The 13413-nt window shown below is 59.2% G+C and overlaps 1 protein-coding gene across 1 annotated transcript in view; it reads left to right on the forward strand.

The window, feature by feature from the left end:
- The window catches only part of TEAD3 (TEA domain transcription factor 3), a 30319-nt gene extending 18303 nt beyond the window's left edge, over positions 1 to 12016 (forward strand). The window contains exons 4-14 of the mRNA XM_062013577.1: positions 509 to 571; positions 710 to 772; positions 3221 to 3232; positions 3583 to 3720; positions 3967 to 4010; positions 4112 to 4173; positions 5049 to 5182; positions 5274 to 5447; positions 6655 to 6795; positions 6969 to 7121; positions 8932 to 12016. Of these exons, the coding sequence (XP_061869561.1) occupies positions 509 to 571; positions 710 to 772; positions 3221 to 3232; positions 3583 to 3720; positions 3967 to 4010; positions 4112 to 4173; positions 5049 to 5182; positions 5274 to 5447; positions 6655 to 6795; positions 6969 to 7121; positions 8932 to 9045 (1098 nt within the window). The 3' untranslated portion in view covers positions 9046 to 12016. The remainder of the gene's footprint in view (positions 1 to 508; positions 572 to 709; positions 773 to 3220; positions 3233 to 3582; positions 3721 to 3966; positions 4011 to 4111; positions 4174 to 5048; positions 5183 to 5273; positions 5448 to 6654; positions 6796 to 6968; positions 7122 to 8931) is intronic.
- The last annotated feature ends 1397 nt before the right edge of the window (positions 12017 to 13413 follow it).

Here is a 13413-nt window from a genome sequence, read left to right on the forward strand (position 1 = left end):
CTAAAGGACCCAACCCCCACCATTCTGTGATTCTCTGACACCTGCACAATGAGCAGGAGCTCTGGGGGCATGAGCCTCTCTCTCCTGGCTCTCCCTTGGGGCCAGCAGTCTTGCTGCAGCCCCACCTGGGGTAACCCAGGGACACCCCAAAGCAGCGAGACCACATCCTCAGCACCACATGCAGGGGCCCAGGGGTGGGGTCTGTCTATCTGGCCAACCCCAGGAGATGATAAACACAGACCCTCAACTGCAGCAGCTTCACTCTGAGGAGCTTCCCCCCAGCTGGGGAAGGTCACAACCCACCATCCATCAGCCCGACGCCGGAGTCCCTCCCCCCGACTCTGCTCCCTGCAGCTCGTGCTGGATGCAGGAGCCTCAGCAGCTCCAGGAGCATCACCTCCCCAGCCTTGGCTGTGCTGTCTTCCCTGGGGGACAGCGTCCCAGCCCGTGGGGGGAGCCCATCTTCACGCTCTGTGTTTTCCTTTCCGTGTGGCGTGGCGGGCTCTAGGTGTCCAGCCACATCCAGGTTCTAGCTCGGAAGAAGGTGCGGGAGTACCAGGTTGGCATCAAGGTACGTCGGTGCCCTTGCCCAGGTGTCCTCGGCGGTGTCTCTGTGAGCATGGGCAGCCTCCTCTCCTTCTTCCTCCTCCTCCTTTCCTCTGGTTGACGGCTCTGCTGTTCCCCCTCTCCTTCTGCTCTCTCTCTGCAGGTCTCTAGCCACTTGCAGGTTCTTGCCCGGCGGAAATCTCGTGAGATTCAGTCCAAGCTGAAGGTAACGCTCGCCCCGGCGCCCCCAGCCCCGCCTGGCCCCCCCTGCTCACCACTAACCCCTCAGCTCTGCCCTGTGCTGCTTTGCTTGCCTTCAGTGCCTCTCCTTTGTGGTGGGGTTTTTTTCCCCTGCCCTCTCCCTCGGCTCCTGGGACCGGCTGGTTTGCAGAGGCGTGCTGTGGAGTGCCCAGGGAGAAGTGCAAGGAGGAGGCAGCTGGGTCCTTCCCTCAGCCAGGAGGCTGAACCTGGCTGCCAAATCCTTTCCCTTTTTTTGCCCAGGCAAGGACTCAGTCGTGGGGAAATGAGGGACTTGATCCTTCAGTGATGCTCCAGTGATCCGCAGGGAAATGATCCTCCAGGGATGCTCCAGGGCTGTGCTTTTGGGCCGTCTCCCGGGATGGGGAGGAGCCCCCTGAGGCTTGGCCCTGCCTGTGGCAGGTGCCAGGGGGATGTGAGCAGGGTTGAGGGGGGTCAGAAGGGTCCCTGCAGGCTGCCAGCCCAGTGGCTTGTGACGCACCAGGGTCTAAGTACAGCCCAGGTGACACGTGAGGGATGGGGGTGGGCAGCAGTCCTGGGGCCGTGCTGCTGGGGAGGGCCTGGCAGTGCCAGGGCAGCCTGTGGTTCCAGGGGCCAACGGAGCTGAGTGAGGAAAAACTGCATCATCCTCTCTTCTCTAGTTGGCTTTTCTTTCCTTTCTTCCTCCAAACTGGAGCCCGACTAACCCTTCCCTAACCGCTCATACCAAGCTCCGCGGCCGCGGCGGGACGGCGATGGGGGGAGAGGGGAGGGCACAGGAGCAGGGGCACTGCTGAGGGACTGAGCCCTGCTCAGGTCAGACCCCCCCAGCACGAGGTGGAGGACAGAGCAGTCCCCACTGCACAGCCATCCCTTGGGGACAGCTGCCTGCAGGCTGGGCTGGCTGGGTTAATCAACCCTGCTGGGTGAATCACAGTGGGGGCATCTCCTTGGGCAGGATCCAGGAGGGACTCGCTGCCCCACCGAAGGTCTGAGAGCCCTGAAAACCTTTCAGCCCCCTGCCATGACCTCAAGGTCCCAAAAGCATCACCAGCTCCCTGTGTCACTGTGCCCCTGTTCCAGGTGCTGTGTCAGTCTCCAGCACTGAGGCTGGCAGCAGAGGCCACCATCGAACCCATTTTGGTCCCCAAAGCTCTAAGGAGCTCCAGCTCATGCTACCTGGGAGCCCACCAAGCTGTGCCTTCCCAGCCCCTGCAGCAGGAACCCCCATCCCCTGTGAGCAGGCTGCCCACAGCCAAAACTTAGTCTGGCAGGTTCCTGTGATCTTACACATCTTCAACCCAGGTCCCAGCCCCAGGAGGGGCAGCCGGGGGGGGGGGGGGCAGCAGGGGCAGCAGCAGCAGGAGCCTTTGCAAGAAAATAACAGTAAAATAAAGGAAAATCGAATACAAAAGGGTTTCTGTGTCAAACAGGGCAGGGCAAAGAGGAGGCAGAGGCAGGAGTGATGCCAAGGGGCTGATGGGGTTGTGCTCTCTCCATCCTGGGCCACGCTGCCTGCAGGAGGCTGGTGCAGAGATCCCCCTCAGCAACGCTCTGTGGATGCAAAACATCCTTTCCCAGCCATACTTGGAGGCACAGCCAGGTGCAGGCAGCCCTCTGCCCTCAGCCAGTGCTTGTCCTGCTGAATGGAAACTCCCTTCCCTGAGCAATACCTGTGTTCAGCTGCAGCCACGTGCCTGTTGGGGCTGTGCCTGGCGTGTGGCTGCACGTCCCCGCTCCTGCCCTGCCCCAGGTGAAAGAAATGAAGGGATTGATCCCTGAGGACGTTTTCAGAGGGAAAACAGAGGGTGTGTGGTTGGCCCAGCACACCCCCAGCCCTGGGGCAACACCTGAGAGCCCTCCCTTCCTGCTCAGTGCTGCTGCAAGCTCCAGAGCCAAAGGGAGAAGGAGAAATGGTCGGTCTTCTGTGTAAATGCAGACACAGCAGCAGGGGGTTGTGCCCATTGCAGTGCCCATAGACAAGTCAGTGCTGACATCCCAGTGCAAGTGCCATGTGCCAGGCAGGGCAGGAGCTGGGCAGCTCTTCCTCTCCATGCCCTGGTTGCACAGAGTCTCCAGCACTGAGGCAGGCAGCAGAGGCCACCATCAAACCCAGTGCTGGCATTTTGGTCCCCAAAGCTTTAAGGAGCTCCTGGCTGCTGGGGAGGTTGTAAAGGATGTTGAAGGACATGAAAAAGCCAACAAAGGTGCAGGGCTGTCTCACCACACTCACCCCTTCCAATAGTGGGAGGCTTTAGCATCCCTTTCCTCGTGGGATGCAGCATTGGCACCCACCATGTGCATCCCAGCTGGGACGAGGGGCTCAGTGCCCAACCCAGGCTGTGGTGCTGAGCTGGGGTGGGAGATGCAGGGCTGGGGGCTGCACACACAGCTTTCCATCACACTCTAACTTTGTTTTTTCTTCTTTTGTGAACAGGCCATGAACTTGGTAAGTTGAGCTCAGCTTTGCAAAATGCCTTTTGTGTTCCCCATTGCCATTCGTGCCCCTCCCAGGGATGGGCTAAACCCTCCAGTGCCTGGGGGAGCAGGGACACCTTCCAGACCAGGGGATATTTGCTCCTGCCCAGGGGATATTTGCAAGATTCAGGCATTAACAGTGGCACAGTTTGGGGTGGAGGGGGGACACACATCCCCCTGCCCTGCTCCCTTGACTGGGCTGTGCTGTAAGCTCCCAGCTCTGCAAAACCTGCTGGTCACATTCAGATTGGGGGTGGGGGGAGTGTCTCAGTCTAGCCCTGTAACTCACATCTCTGTCCTGTCCTCTCTGTCTCCTGCCAGGACCAGGTCTCCAAGGACAAGGCTCTGCAGAGCATGGCTTCCATGTCCTCTGCCCAGATCGTGTCGGCCAGTGTCCTGCAGAACAAGCTCAGCCCCCCACCTCCTCTTCCTCAGGCTGTCTTCTCTGCTGCCCCCAGGGTGAGGACAGCCCTATACCACCACCTCCCCTCCTGTGGGGACACCCTGGGACTGGGAAGGACACGGATCCCCATTCAGAAGCTACACAGGGGACATGGGGATGATGTTGGACGGCCACCCTCAGCCCTGGTGGCAATGCAAGGGGGGGCTTTGGGGGCTCCCTGCACTTTGCAGTAGATGTGGGGGGGAATTTGCAGTGGGGGGTGAATCAGAAGCTGCTGACTCTTCCCTGTGCTGTTCCCCCAGTTTTGGAGTGGGCCTATCCCAGGACAGCCTGGACCCTCTCAGGAGTAAGTACGAGACCCCTCTGCTGTGCTGGGCAGGATCCCCCTTGGCAAGGGGCTGGGGCAACCCAATCTTTGTTAATGTAACAATGCTCTTTGCTTTCCAGCATTAAACCATTTGCACAACCAGCTTACCCCATCCAGCCACCCATGCCTCCGTCACTAGCCAGTAAGTGCCATCCCTGCCCCGTTGCAGGGGACCCTACACCCCTGCTGTGTCCTATTCCACCCCCACCCTCAGTGCCACCCACCTGCAGTCCCCTCCCCAGCCCCCAACAGGGAAAAACCTGGTTTATCTGGAGTGCCCAGTGCCAGGACAAGGGCTGATGGGCAGGCACCAGCTGGGACACAAACAGTGCCACTGGCACAGGAGGAACAAGTCCTTTGGTGCTGAGGGGAGGGAGCCCTGGCCCAGGCTGCCCAGGGAGGGTGTGGAGGCTCCTTCTCAGGAGGTTTCCAACCCCACCTGGACACGTTCCTGTGCCCCTGAGCCAGGGGTAGCTGCTGTAGCAGGGGCTGGATGAGCTCTGCAGGGCCCTTCCCACCCCACCATTCTGTGTACTTTTGGGGTCGTGCTGCCCATGCCATGGCACAGCTGGGGGCTGAAGCAGGGAGCTGTGTGTGGGCTCATCCCCTCAGCCCCACATGGCACAGCAGCACTGTGGAACCTGTCATTAACTCTCCTCTGGCCCAGGCTGCCCAGGGAGGGTGTGGAGGCTCCTGCTCAGGAGGTTTCCAACCCCACCTGGACACGTTCCTGTGCCCCTGAGCCAGGGGAACCTGCCTGAGCAGGGGCTGGGGCTGGATGAGCTCTGCAGGGCCCTTCCCACCCCACCATGCTGGGGTTCTGTAAACACAGTGAGAAGCCCCAGGGTGAGCAGGACCCCACTGCCCCTGCCCGTGTCCCCCCCAGGAGCGGTCCCAGCACTGCCAAAGCTTCACCCCCCGCCCTGGGATGGGTGCTGGGAGCTGCAGGGCTGTGTGGGAGGCTGGCAGAGCTGTGGCTCCCAGCTGCCCCCTCTCCTCAGCCCGTTGCCCCCACAGGTTATGAGCCCTTGGCTCCGCTGCCCCCGGCCGCCTCGGCCGTGCCGGTGTGGCAGGACCGAACCATCGCCTCGGCCAAGCTGCGGCTGCTCGAGTACTCGGCCTTCATGGAGGTGCCCCGGGACGCCGAGACGGTAACGACCCCCCTGTGGCACCCCCAGCCCTGCTCCTGCCGCACCCTGCTGTCATCTGACCTCTCTGTGGTGTGGTTCCCCCCCCTTACAGTACAGCAAACACCTCTTTGTGCACATCGGGCAGACGAACCCCTCGTACAGCGACCCGCTGCTGGAGGCCGTGGACATCCGCCAGATCTACGACAAGTTCCCCGAGAAGAAAGGCGGCCTCAAGGAGCTCTATGAGCGGGGGCCACAGAACTCCTTCTTCCTGGTCAAGTTCTGGGTACGGCCGTGGGGTGGGGATGGGATGGGATGAAGGTGAGGATGAGGATGATGAGGATGGGGATGGGATGGGGATGGGGATGGGATGGGATGGGATGGGATGGGATGGGATGGGGATGGGATGGGATGGGATGGGATGGGGATGGGGATGGGGATGAGGATGAGGATGGGATGGGTATGAGGATGAGGGTGAGGGTGAGGATGAGGATGAGGATGGGGATGAGGATGGGGATTAGGATGAGGATGAGGATGATGAGGATGAGGATGATGGGGATGGGGATGGAAATGAGGATGGAGATGAGGATGAGGATGGGCATGAAGGTGAGAATGAGGATTAGGATGAGGATGGGGATGGGGATGAGGATGAGGTTGAGGTTGAGGATGGGGATGGGATGAAGGTGAGGATGGGGATGGGGAGGAAGGTGATGAGGATGGGGATGGGAATAGAGATGAGGATGAGGATGGGGATGGTGAAGATGGGGATGGGGATGAGGATGAGGATGAGGAGGATGGGGATGGGAGTGAAGGTGAGGATGAGGAGGATGGGGATGATGAGGATGGAGATGGGGATGAGGAGGATGAGGATGGGGATGGGCATAAGGATGAGTATGGGGATGAGGATGAGGATGGGATAAGGATGGGGATGGGGATGAAGATGGAGATGAGGATGGGGATGGTGAAGATGGGGATGGAGATGGGGATGGTGAAGATGGGGATGGGGATGAAGATGGAGATGAGGATGGGGATGGTGAAGATGGGGATGGGGATGAGGATGAGGATGGGGATGGGAATGAAGGTGAGGATGAGGATGAGGATGATGAGGGTGGAGATGGGGATGAGGAGGATGAGGATGGGGATGGGCATAAGGATGAGTATGGGGATGAGAATGGGATGAGGATGGGGATGGGAATGGAGATGGAGATGAGGATGAGGATGGGGATGGTGAAGATGGGGATGGGGATGAGGATGGGGATGGGAATGAAGGTGAGGATGAGGATGATGAGGATGGAGGTGGGGATGAGGAGGATGAGGATGGGGATGGGCATAAGGATGAGTATGGGGGTGAGGATGAGGATGGAATGAGGATGGGGAGGGTTGTCCTCAAGCCGTGGGCTTGTTGGAGGTTGGGCAGCTCTGTAGCTGCTGTCCCACACCCCCATCGAGAAGTGGGTGTGATGGCACCTGACGGGACCATCTCCCACCTCCAGGCGGATCTGAACAGCACGATCCAGGACGGGCCAGGGACTTTCTATGGTGTCAGCAGCCAGTACAGCAGTGCAGAGAACATGACTATCACAGTCTCCACCAAGGTGTGCTCCTTTGGGAAGCAGGTCGTGGAGAAAGTGGAGGTGAGTCCCACACCCCCGCTGCCTTGGGAAAGGGGTGGGAATTGAGTCCCAGGCTGGAGAAAGCCCCAGGAGTGGGTGTAGGACACATGGATGCATGGTGTGCTATGGTGTGGGGCAGGGAGGACATGCCCAGCGTGTCCCAGCTGGTCCCTGACCCCAGCTCTGCCCCGCAGACAGAGTACGCGCGGCTGGAGAACGGCCGGTTCGTGTATCGCATCCACCGCTCCCCCATGTGCGAGTACATGATCAACTTCATCCACAAACTCAAGCACCTCCCTGAGAAGTACATGATGAACAGCGTCCTGGAGAATTTCACCATCCTGCAGGTACCTTCCCCTCCTGTGCCAGGAGATGCTTCCCACCAGGAGCATGGACCATCCCACCGGCTGCTGCCCGTGCACACCCCCAGATACCTGCTGAGGTTCACTGAGGGCAAGGGCAGAGTCCTGCAGCTGGGGAGGAACAACCCCCTGCAGCAGCACAGGCTGGCGGTGACCTGCTGGAGAGCAGCTCCAGGAGACAGACCTGGCAGTGCTGGTGAGAATAAACTGACCATGAGCAGCAACGTGGCCTCGTGGGCAAGGCCAATGGCAGCCTGGGGGCAGCAAGAGAGTGTGGGCACAGGGCCAGGGAGCTTCTGCTCCCCCTCTGCTCTGCCATAGCTGCTGAGGCCTCATCTGGAGTCCTGGGGCCAGTTCTGGGCTCCCCAGCTGCAGAGGGACAGGGAACTGCTGCAGAGAGGCCAGTGCAGGGCCACCAAGGAGCTGAGGGCACTGAAACCTGTGTGTGAGGAGGAAGGGCTGTGGGCCCTGGGGCTGTTCAGCCTGGAGGAGAAAAGGCTGAGGGGGAGCCTCATCAACACAAGTACTTAAAAGGTGTAATGTGTGGAGGTTTAGGCCCATCTGGGAACAAAAGACCACTATCAGCCATAAGCCGAAGATCTTGGGAATCCCCTAAGGACAGGGAGGGCTCAATTGCCACTTCTGGTCCTGGACAAAACAGACAAGACTGCTCAGCCTGGGGAACAAAGCAAAACTGAGTTTAATCTGCCTTCAAGGAAAACAGAACAAAAGGAAATAGCCAAAGGAGGACAACACAGAGCAGGGTGAATACTGGAAGCACAATCAGCTTTTTAAGATGCCCTTTCCCCCACCTCTCCTCTCTTCCCTGGCTCAGAGCCCTGAGCACAGTGGCATTGCCTCCATTAGCAGTGTGGGGGTAGGGAATGGGGGGTGCAGTCAGCTCTCTCCTGATATCTCTTGGCACTCCTCACTCCAGAGGAGCAGTGCTCCTCACCAGCCCTCCCTTGCTGCAGCTCAGGGTGTCCCACACACCAGGCAGCCCTGCACAGGCTGTTGGGCTGGGACTCTGCAGCTCCAGCTCCTTTCCTCCGGGTTGGGTCCAAACTGCTGCCCCACCTCTGACCCAGGACCTGTCACCTGCTCTGTCACGGGGTCTCTGCCTCTGGCCATGGGCTGCAACGCTGTCTCTGGCCCTGCATCACTGCTCCTGCCCCTCTTCCCTGACTGTGGGCTCTGCATGCATCATGCCTTTCCCTTCCAGCTCCTCCCACACAGATTTCACCTGGCAGAGGTGCCAGGGTGGCCCAGCCAGGATGGAGGTGGGTGCAAACGCCAGGGCCAGGGGAAAGCTCCAAGAACTCTTTATGGGGGCAGCACTGCAGCCCCCTCCCCCTGTTACCAAGCATCTCCCCACAAACCCATCACAGGGTGTCAGGAGGATGGGGCAGCACTTGTTTCTGCAGTGCCCAGTGCCAGGACAAGGGCTGATGGAACACAAACAGTGCCACTGGCACAGGAGGAGCAAGTCCTTTGGTGCTGAGGTGAGGGAGCCCTGGCCCAGGCTGCCCAGGGAGGGTGTGGAGGCTCCTGCTCAGGAGGTTTCCAACCCCACCTGGACACGTTCCTGTGCCCCCTGAGCCAGGAGAACCTGCTGTAGCAGGGGCTGGGGCTGGATGAGCTCTGCAGGGCCCTTCCCACCCCCACCACGCTGGGATTCTATGAAGTGAGGTTTTTGACCATGCAGTTAACCTGGCTGGGCTGAGGCTGTGCAGTGTACCAGTGTCTCCCCATGGGCACAGCTCCTTCCTGATGTGCTTTTTTTGCTCTGCTGCAGGTTGTTACCAACAGGGATACCCAGGAAACCCTGCTCTGCATAGCCTTTGTTTTCGAGGTGTCCACCAGCGAGCACGGCGCCCAGCACCACGTGTACAAGTTGGTCAAGGACTAGGGGCCCTCAGGGACGGGCAGGGGCACGAGGGGCATGCAGGGGAGGGGAGGGAAACCGTGCAGGAAGGCTGCCCATGCCCATTGCCTTGTGAGAAGTCATTTGAAGAGAGGAGGAGGAGGAGGAGGAGGAAGAAAATAGCCAAAAAGGACTGACTTGTGCTCACTGATGTTTTCTACTTAGGAACAGGTTCTTTTTTTCTTTTTTTAAATAAATTTAAAGAAAAAAAAAAGAAAAAAAAGGAAGAAGAAGCATGAGGAAGGAAGTGCAGGGAGAGGGAAAGCTGAGCCTGGTGCTGGAGGGGGAGCAGCAGCCCTCGGTGTGGCTGAGGAAGGCGGGAGCCGTGCCAGCGCCTGCAGCGGGATGCTGGGGCAGAGCACACAGCCCCTCCTGGCACCTCCCTCCTTGCTCAGACGTGGGCCTGGTCCTGAGTGGAGGGCAACGAGCAGGGATGGGCTGGAGGAGCTGGCATGGCACCAGCTGTGACCTCAGACAGATGGGGCATGGCACCAGCTGCAGCCTGAAACCGATGGGCACGGCACCGACGGGGCAGCAGGGATGTGGGCATGGAGCTGCTGGGGTGGGAGCAGGGAGGGGTGATGCTGCTGCCTCCCTGGGGACACACACCTGGGCTGCTCCTCCATGCCATGCTGGGGGCACTGGAACCAGTGGCACTGATGGTTGGGAGGACACCTGGGCTGCTCCTCCATGCCATGCTGGGGGCACTGGGAACCAGTGGCACTGATGGTTGGGAAGGCACCTGGGCTGCTCCTCCATGCCATACTGGGGGCACTGGGAACCAGGGCACTGATGGTTGGAAGGGCATTTTGGCTGCTCCTCCATGCCATGCTGGGGGCACTGGGAACCAGGGCACTGATGGTTGGGAGGGCACCTGGGCTGCTCCTCCATGCCATGCTGGGGGCACTGGGAACCAGTGGCACTGATGGTTGGGAGGGCACCTGGGCTGCTCCTCCATGCCATGCTGGGGGCACTGGGAACCAGGGCACTGATGGTTGGGAGGGCACCTGGGCTGCTTCTCCATGCCGTGCTGGGGGCACTGGGAACCAGTGGCACTGATGGTTGGGAGGGCACCTGGGCTGCTTCTCCATGCCATGCTGGGGGCACTGGGAGCCTGTGGCACTGATGGTTGGGAGGGCATTTTGGCTGCTCCTCCATGCCATGCTGGGGGCACTGGGAACCAGGGCACTGATGGTTGGGAGGGCACCTGGGCTGCTCCTCCATGCCATGTTGGAGGCACTGGGAACCAGGGCACTGATGGCTGGGAGGGCACTGATGATGCAAACCATGGTTTTTATGGCTCTTTCCCCTTCTCCCCTTTTATTAAAGTGCTTTTTAATACTTTTTTAAACAAGACACCAGGACTGTGCCCTCTGTGGTGTCTGGGACCTGCTCCCCTCCCACCCCCCAGGGATGGTGACCAGAGGAGGTGATGCAGCTGAGTTTGCTGGGTTGGGACTGTGCAGCCAAGCTGCTGGGCACAGGGAGCTGCCTCGTGCAGGGGAGGCTTTGAGGGGGTTTCTGCATCGTTCTGGGCTCGCTGGAGGTTGGTGTGTATGTGGCAGTGGGATCTCCTGAGCTCTGCACTCTGCTTTCAGGGCTTGCACTTGGGGGTTACCCAGGCTGCACCTATCCCCTGTGGTTTCTTGCTGAGGAGCAGTGAGCTGAGGGTGGATTTGCCTCATTTACTTTTGCATATGTACATTCTCTGACTTCTTTTTTTCTTTTGAACTTCTTTTTTTGGCCTTTTTTTGACGTTGACTCGATTTCAGCTGCTCCCTGGAGCCCCTCCAGGAGCTTCCTCCATCCCAGGGGATGTGGCTGGGGAGGTGATACTGCAGGGAGCAGCACGCTGTGCAGTGCAGGGCCAGGCTGCAAGTGGGCAGAGATGGGGACAGAGAAGAGGACAGAGGACAGGAGGGATGCCAGGACAGGGGCTGGGGCTGCTGAGAGTTATTGTTGGGACTACAGCCTGAAATAAGCCAAGGCAGAGGGACAGGGGTCTGCTTGTGCATGGAGCAGGGTGCTGGCAGGTGGACAGGGAGCCCAAGGCAGGGCTGGCTGGGTTTCTTGTGATGGGGGGGAACTGAAGGCAGGGGGAGGTGCAGAGCCAGGTGCTGGGGGAAAACAGGAGCGGTTTGAGGGGCGCTGGAGCCCAGGCAGGGGGACAGGGGCAGGTTTGGGCTCGATGCTGCTGGGTGTGGAGGAGCAAGAACAGCCCCAGTGCTCAGGAAAGGGCTGAGACATGGAGACTTCAAGCAGGGTGGGTGGTGGGGCTGGATGGAGGCAGCAGGGAGTGGGAAAGGGGGAACAATCCAGGGCAAGGCACTGCAGCCCCATCCCAGGGCTGTGCTGGGGCTGCCCAGCCGAGTTCTCAGATGTAGCAAGTTTGTTTCATGGTTCTTTTTCTTCTTTCTTCTGTTTTACTCACCCACCTACAACTCTGGCAGGGAAAGCTCCAGAGCTGCCTGCCACACACCAGTGCCCTGCTCTCAGCCCCAGCTGGCCTCAAAGCTCTTTGTTAACTGGACAGGTCTGTGCCTCCCTCCCTGCCCAACCCCACGCACACCCTGTCCCTGAAGGTCCCAGACAGGGTTCAGCCACCATCCCAGAGACACTTTCTCAGCCCCCTCCCCGCTCCTGCAGCCCCTCTGTTCTCCTCCAGTGTATTTATGAATTTCACATGAAGTACTGTTTTATTTTTTTAAAGACTTTGTAAAGCTTCCCAGGTTCCAGTCACCATTTTTAGAGCTGTCTCAGTCCCACAATGTTACAAATCCATTTTGTAATGTATTATATATTTTGTGTATGTTTTGTTTTTTAAGCCAGCTGTGATGGGTTGTATCATACCTTTGTTGTGTTTACTGTATCTGTCCAACTGCAAACAGAGGAGACTCTGGAGCTCCTGGAAAACTATGGTCTGCTGAAACAAAACCATTAAAATTATTTGTTCATGGCTTGGCTCAAGTTCAGCTGCTTCCTGACCTCTCCTGGTTTGCCTTGGCAACCATCACATGTCATTCATTTGACATCCAGATGGCATCTACCTTGACTTCAGCAAGGCTTTGGACACCATCTCCCACAACATCCTCATCAGAAAGCTCAGGCAGTGTGGCTGGATGGGTGGAGTGAGGTGGATGGAGAGCTGCTGAGTGACAGAGCCCAGAGGGGGGATCAATGGCACAGAGTCCAGTGTGAGGCCTGTGGCCAGTGGAGTTCCACAGGGATGGGTTCTGAGGCCAGTCTGGTTCAACATCTTCATCAACCACCTGGGTGAGGGCACAGAGGGACCCTCAGCAAGTTCCCTGCTGGCACCAAACTGGGAGCACTGGCTGATTCCCCAGAGGCTGTGCTGCCAGTCAGTGAGAGCTGGGCAGGCTGAGAGTTGGGCACAGAGGAACCTGCTGAGGTTCAACAAGGGCAAGGGCAGAGTCCTGCAGCTGGGGAGGAACCAGCCCCTGGCCCAGCACAGGCTGGGGGTGACCTGCTGGAGAGCAGCTCCAGGAGAGAGACCTGGCAGTGCTGGCTGAGAATAAACTGCCCATGAGCAGCAACGTGGCCTCGTGGGCAAGGCCAATGGCAGCCTGGGGGCAGCAAGAGAGTGTGGGCACAGGGCCAGGGAGGTTCTGCTCCCCCTCTGCTCTGCCATAGCTGCTGAGGCCTCATCTGGAGTCCTGGGGCCAGTTCTGGGCTCCCCAGCTGCAGAGGGACAGGGAACTGCTGGAGAGAGGCCAGTGCAGGGCCACCAAGATGCTGAGGGGATGGAGCATCTTCCTTGTGAGGAAAGGCTGTGGGACCTGGGGCTGCTCAGCCTGGAGAAGAGACTGAGGGGGGAGCTCAGCAATAGTTACAAACATCTCACTGGTGGGTGTCAGGAGGATGGGGCAGCACTTGCTTGTGTTGTATCCAGTGCCAGGACAAGGGCTGATGGGATGAAGCTGCAACACAAACAGTTCCCTTGAAACATGAGGCAAAACTGTTTCAGTGTGAGCTGAGGGAGCCCTGGCCCAGGCTGCCCAGGGAGGGTGTGGAGGCTCCTTCCTTGGAGCTCTTCAAGACCCCCCTGGACACGTTCCTGTGTGACCTGATGTAGGTGGGAGCTGCTTCTGCAGGGGGTTGGGCTGGATGAGCTCAAAAGGTCCCTTCCACCCCCCCCCCCCCCATGCTGTGATTCTATGAACCAGTGTTACAAGGGCTGCTACAGCCCAGGGAGCACCTTGGCTGGTGTTTTGGTTGCTGTGCTCCCCCCAGGACCCTGGCTCTGGGCATTTGGAGGCTGTGTCCAGCAGCACTTTGCTTTGTTTGGCATCACTGGTGATGGGTTTGCCTGGGAAAGGTCACTGCTGGGTTAGC

Source organism: Colius striatus, chromosome 22 (assembly GCF_028858725.1).
Source record: "Colius striatus isolate bColStr4 chromosome 22, bColStr4.1.hap1, whole genome shotgun sequence".
Taxonomy (NCBI): domain Eukaryota; kingdom Metazoa; phylum Chordata; class Aves; order Coliiformes; family Coliidae; genus Colius; species Colius striatus.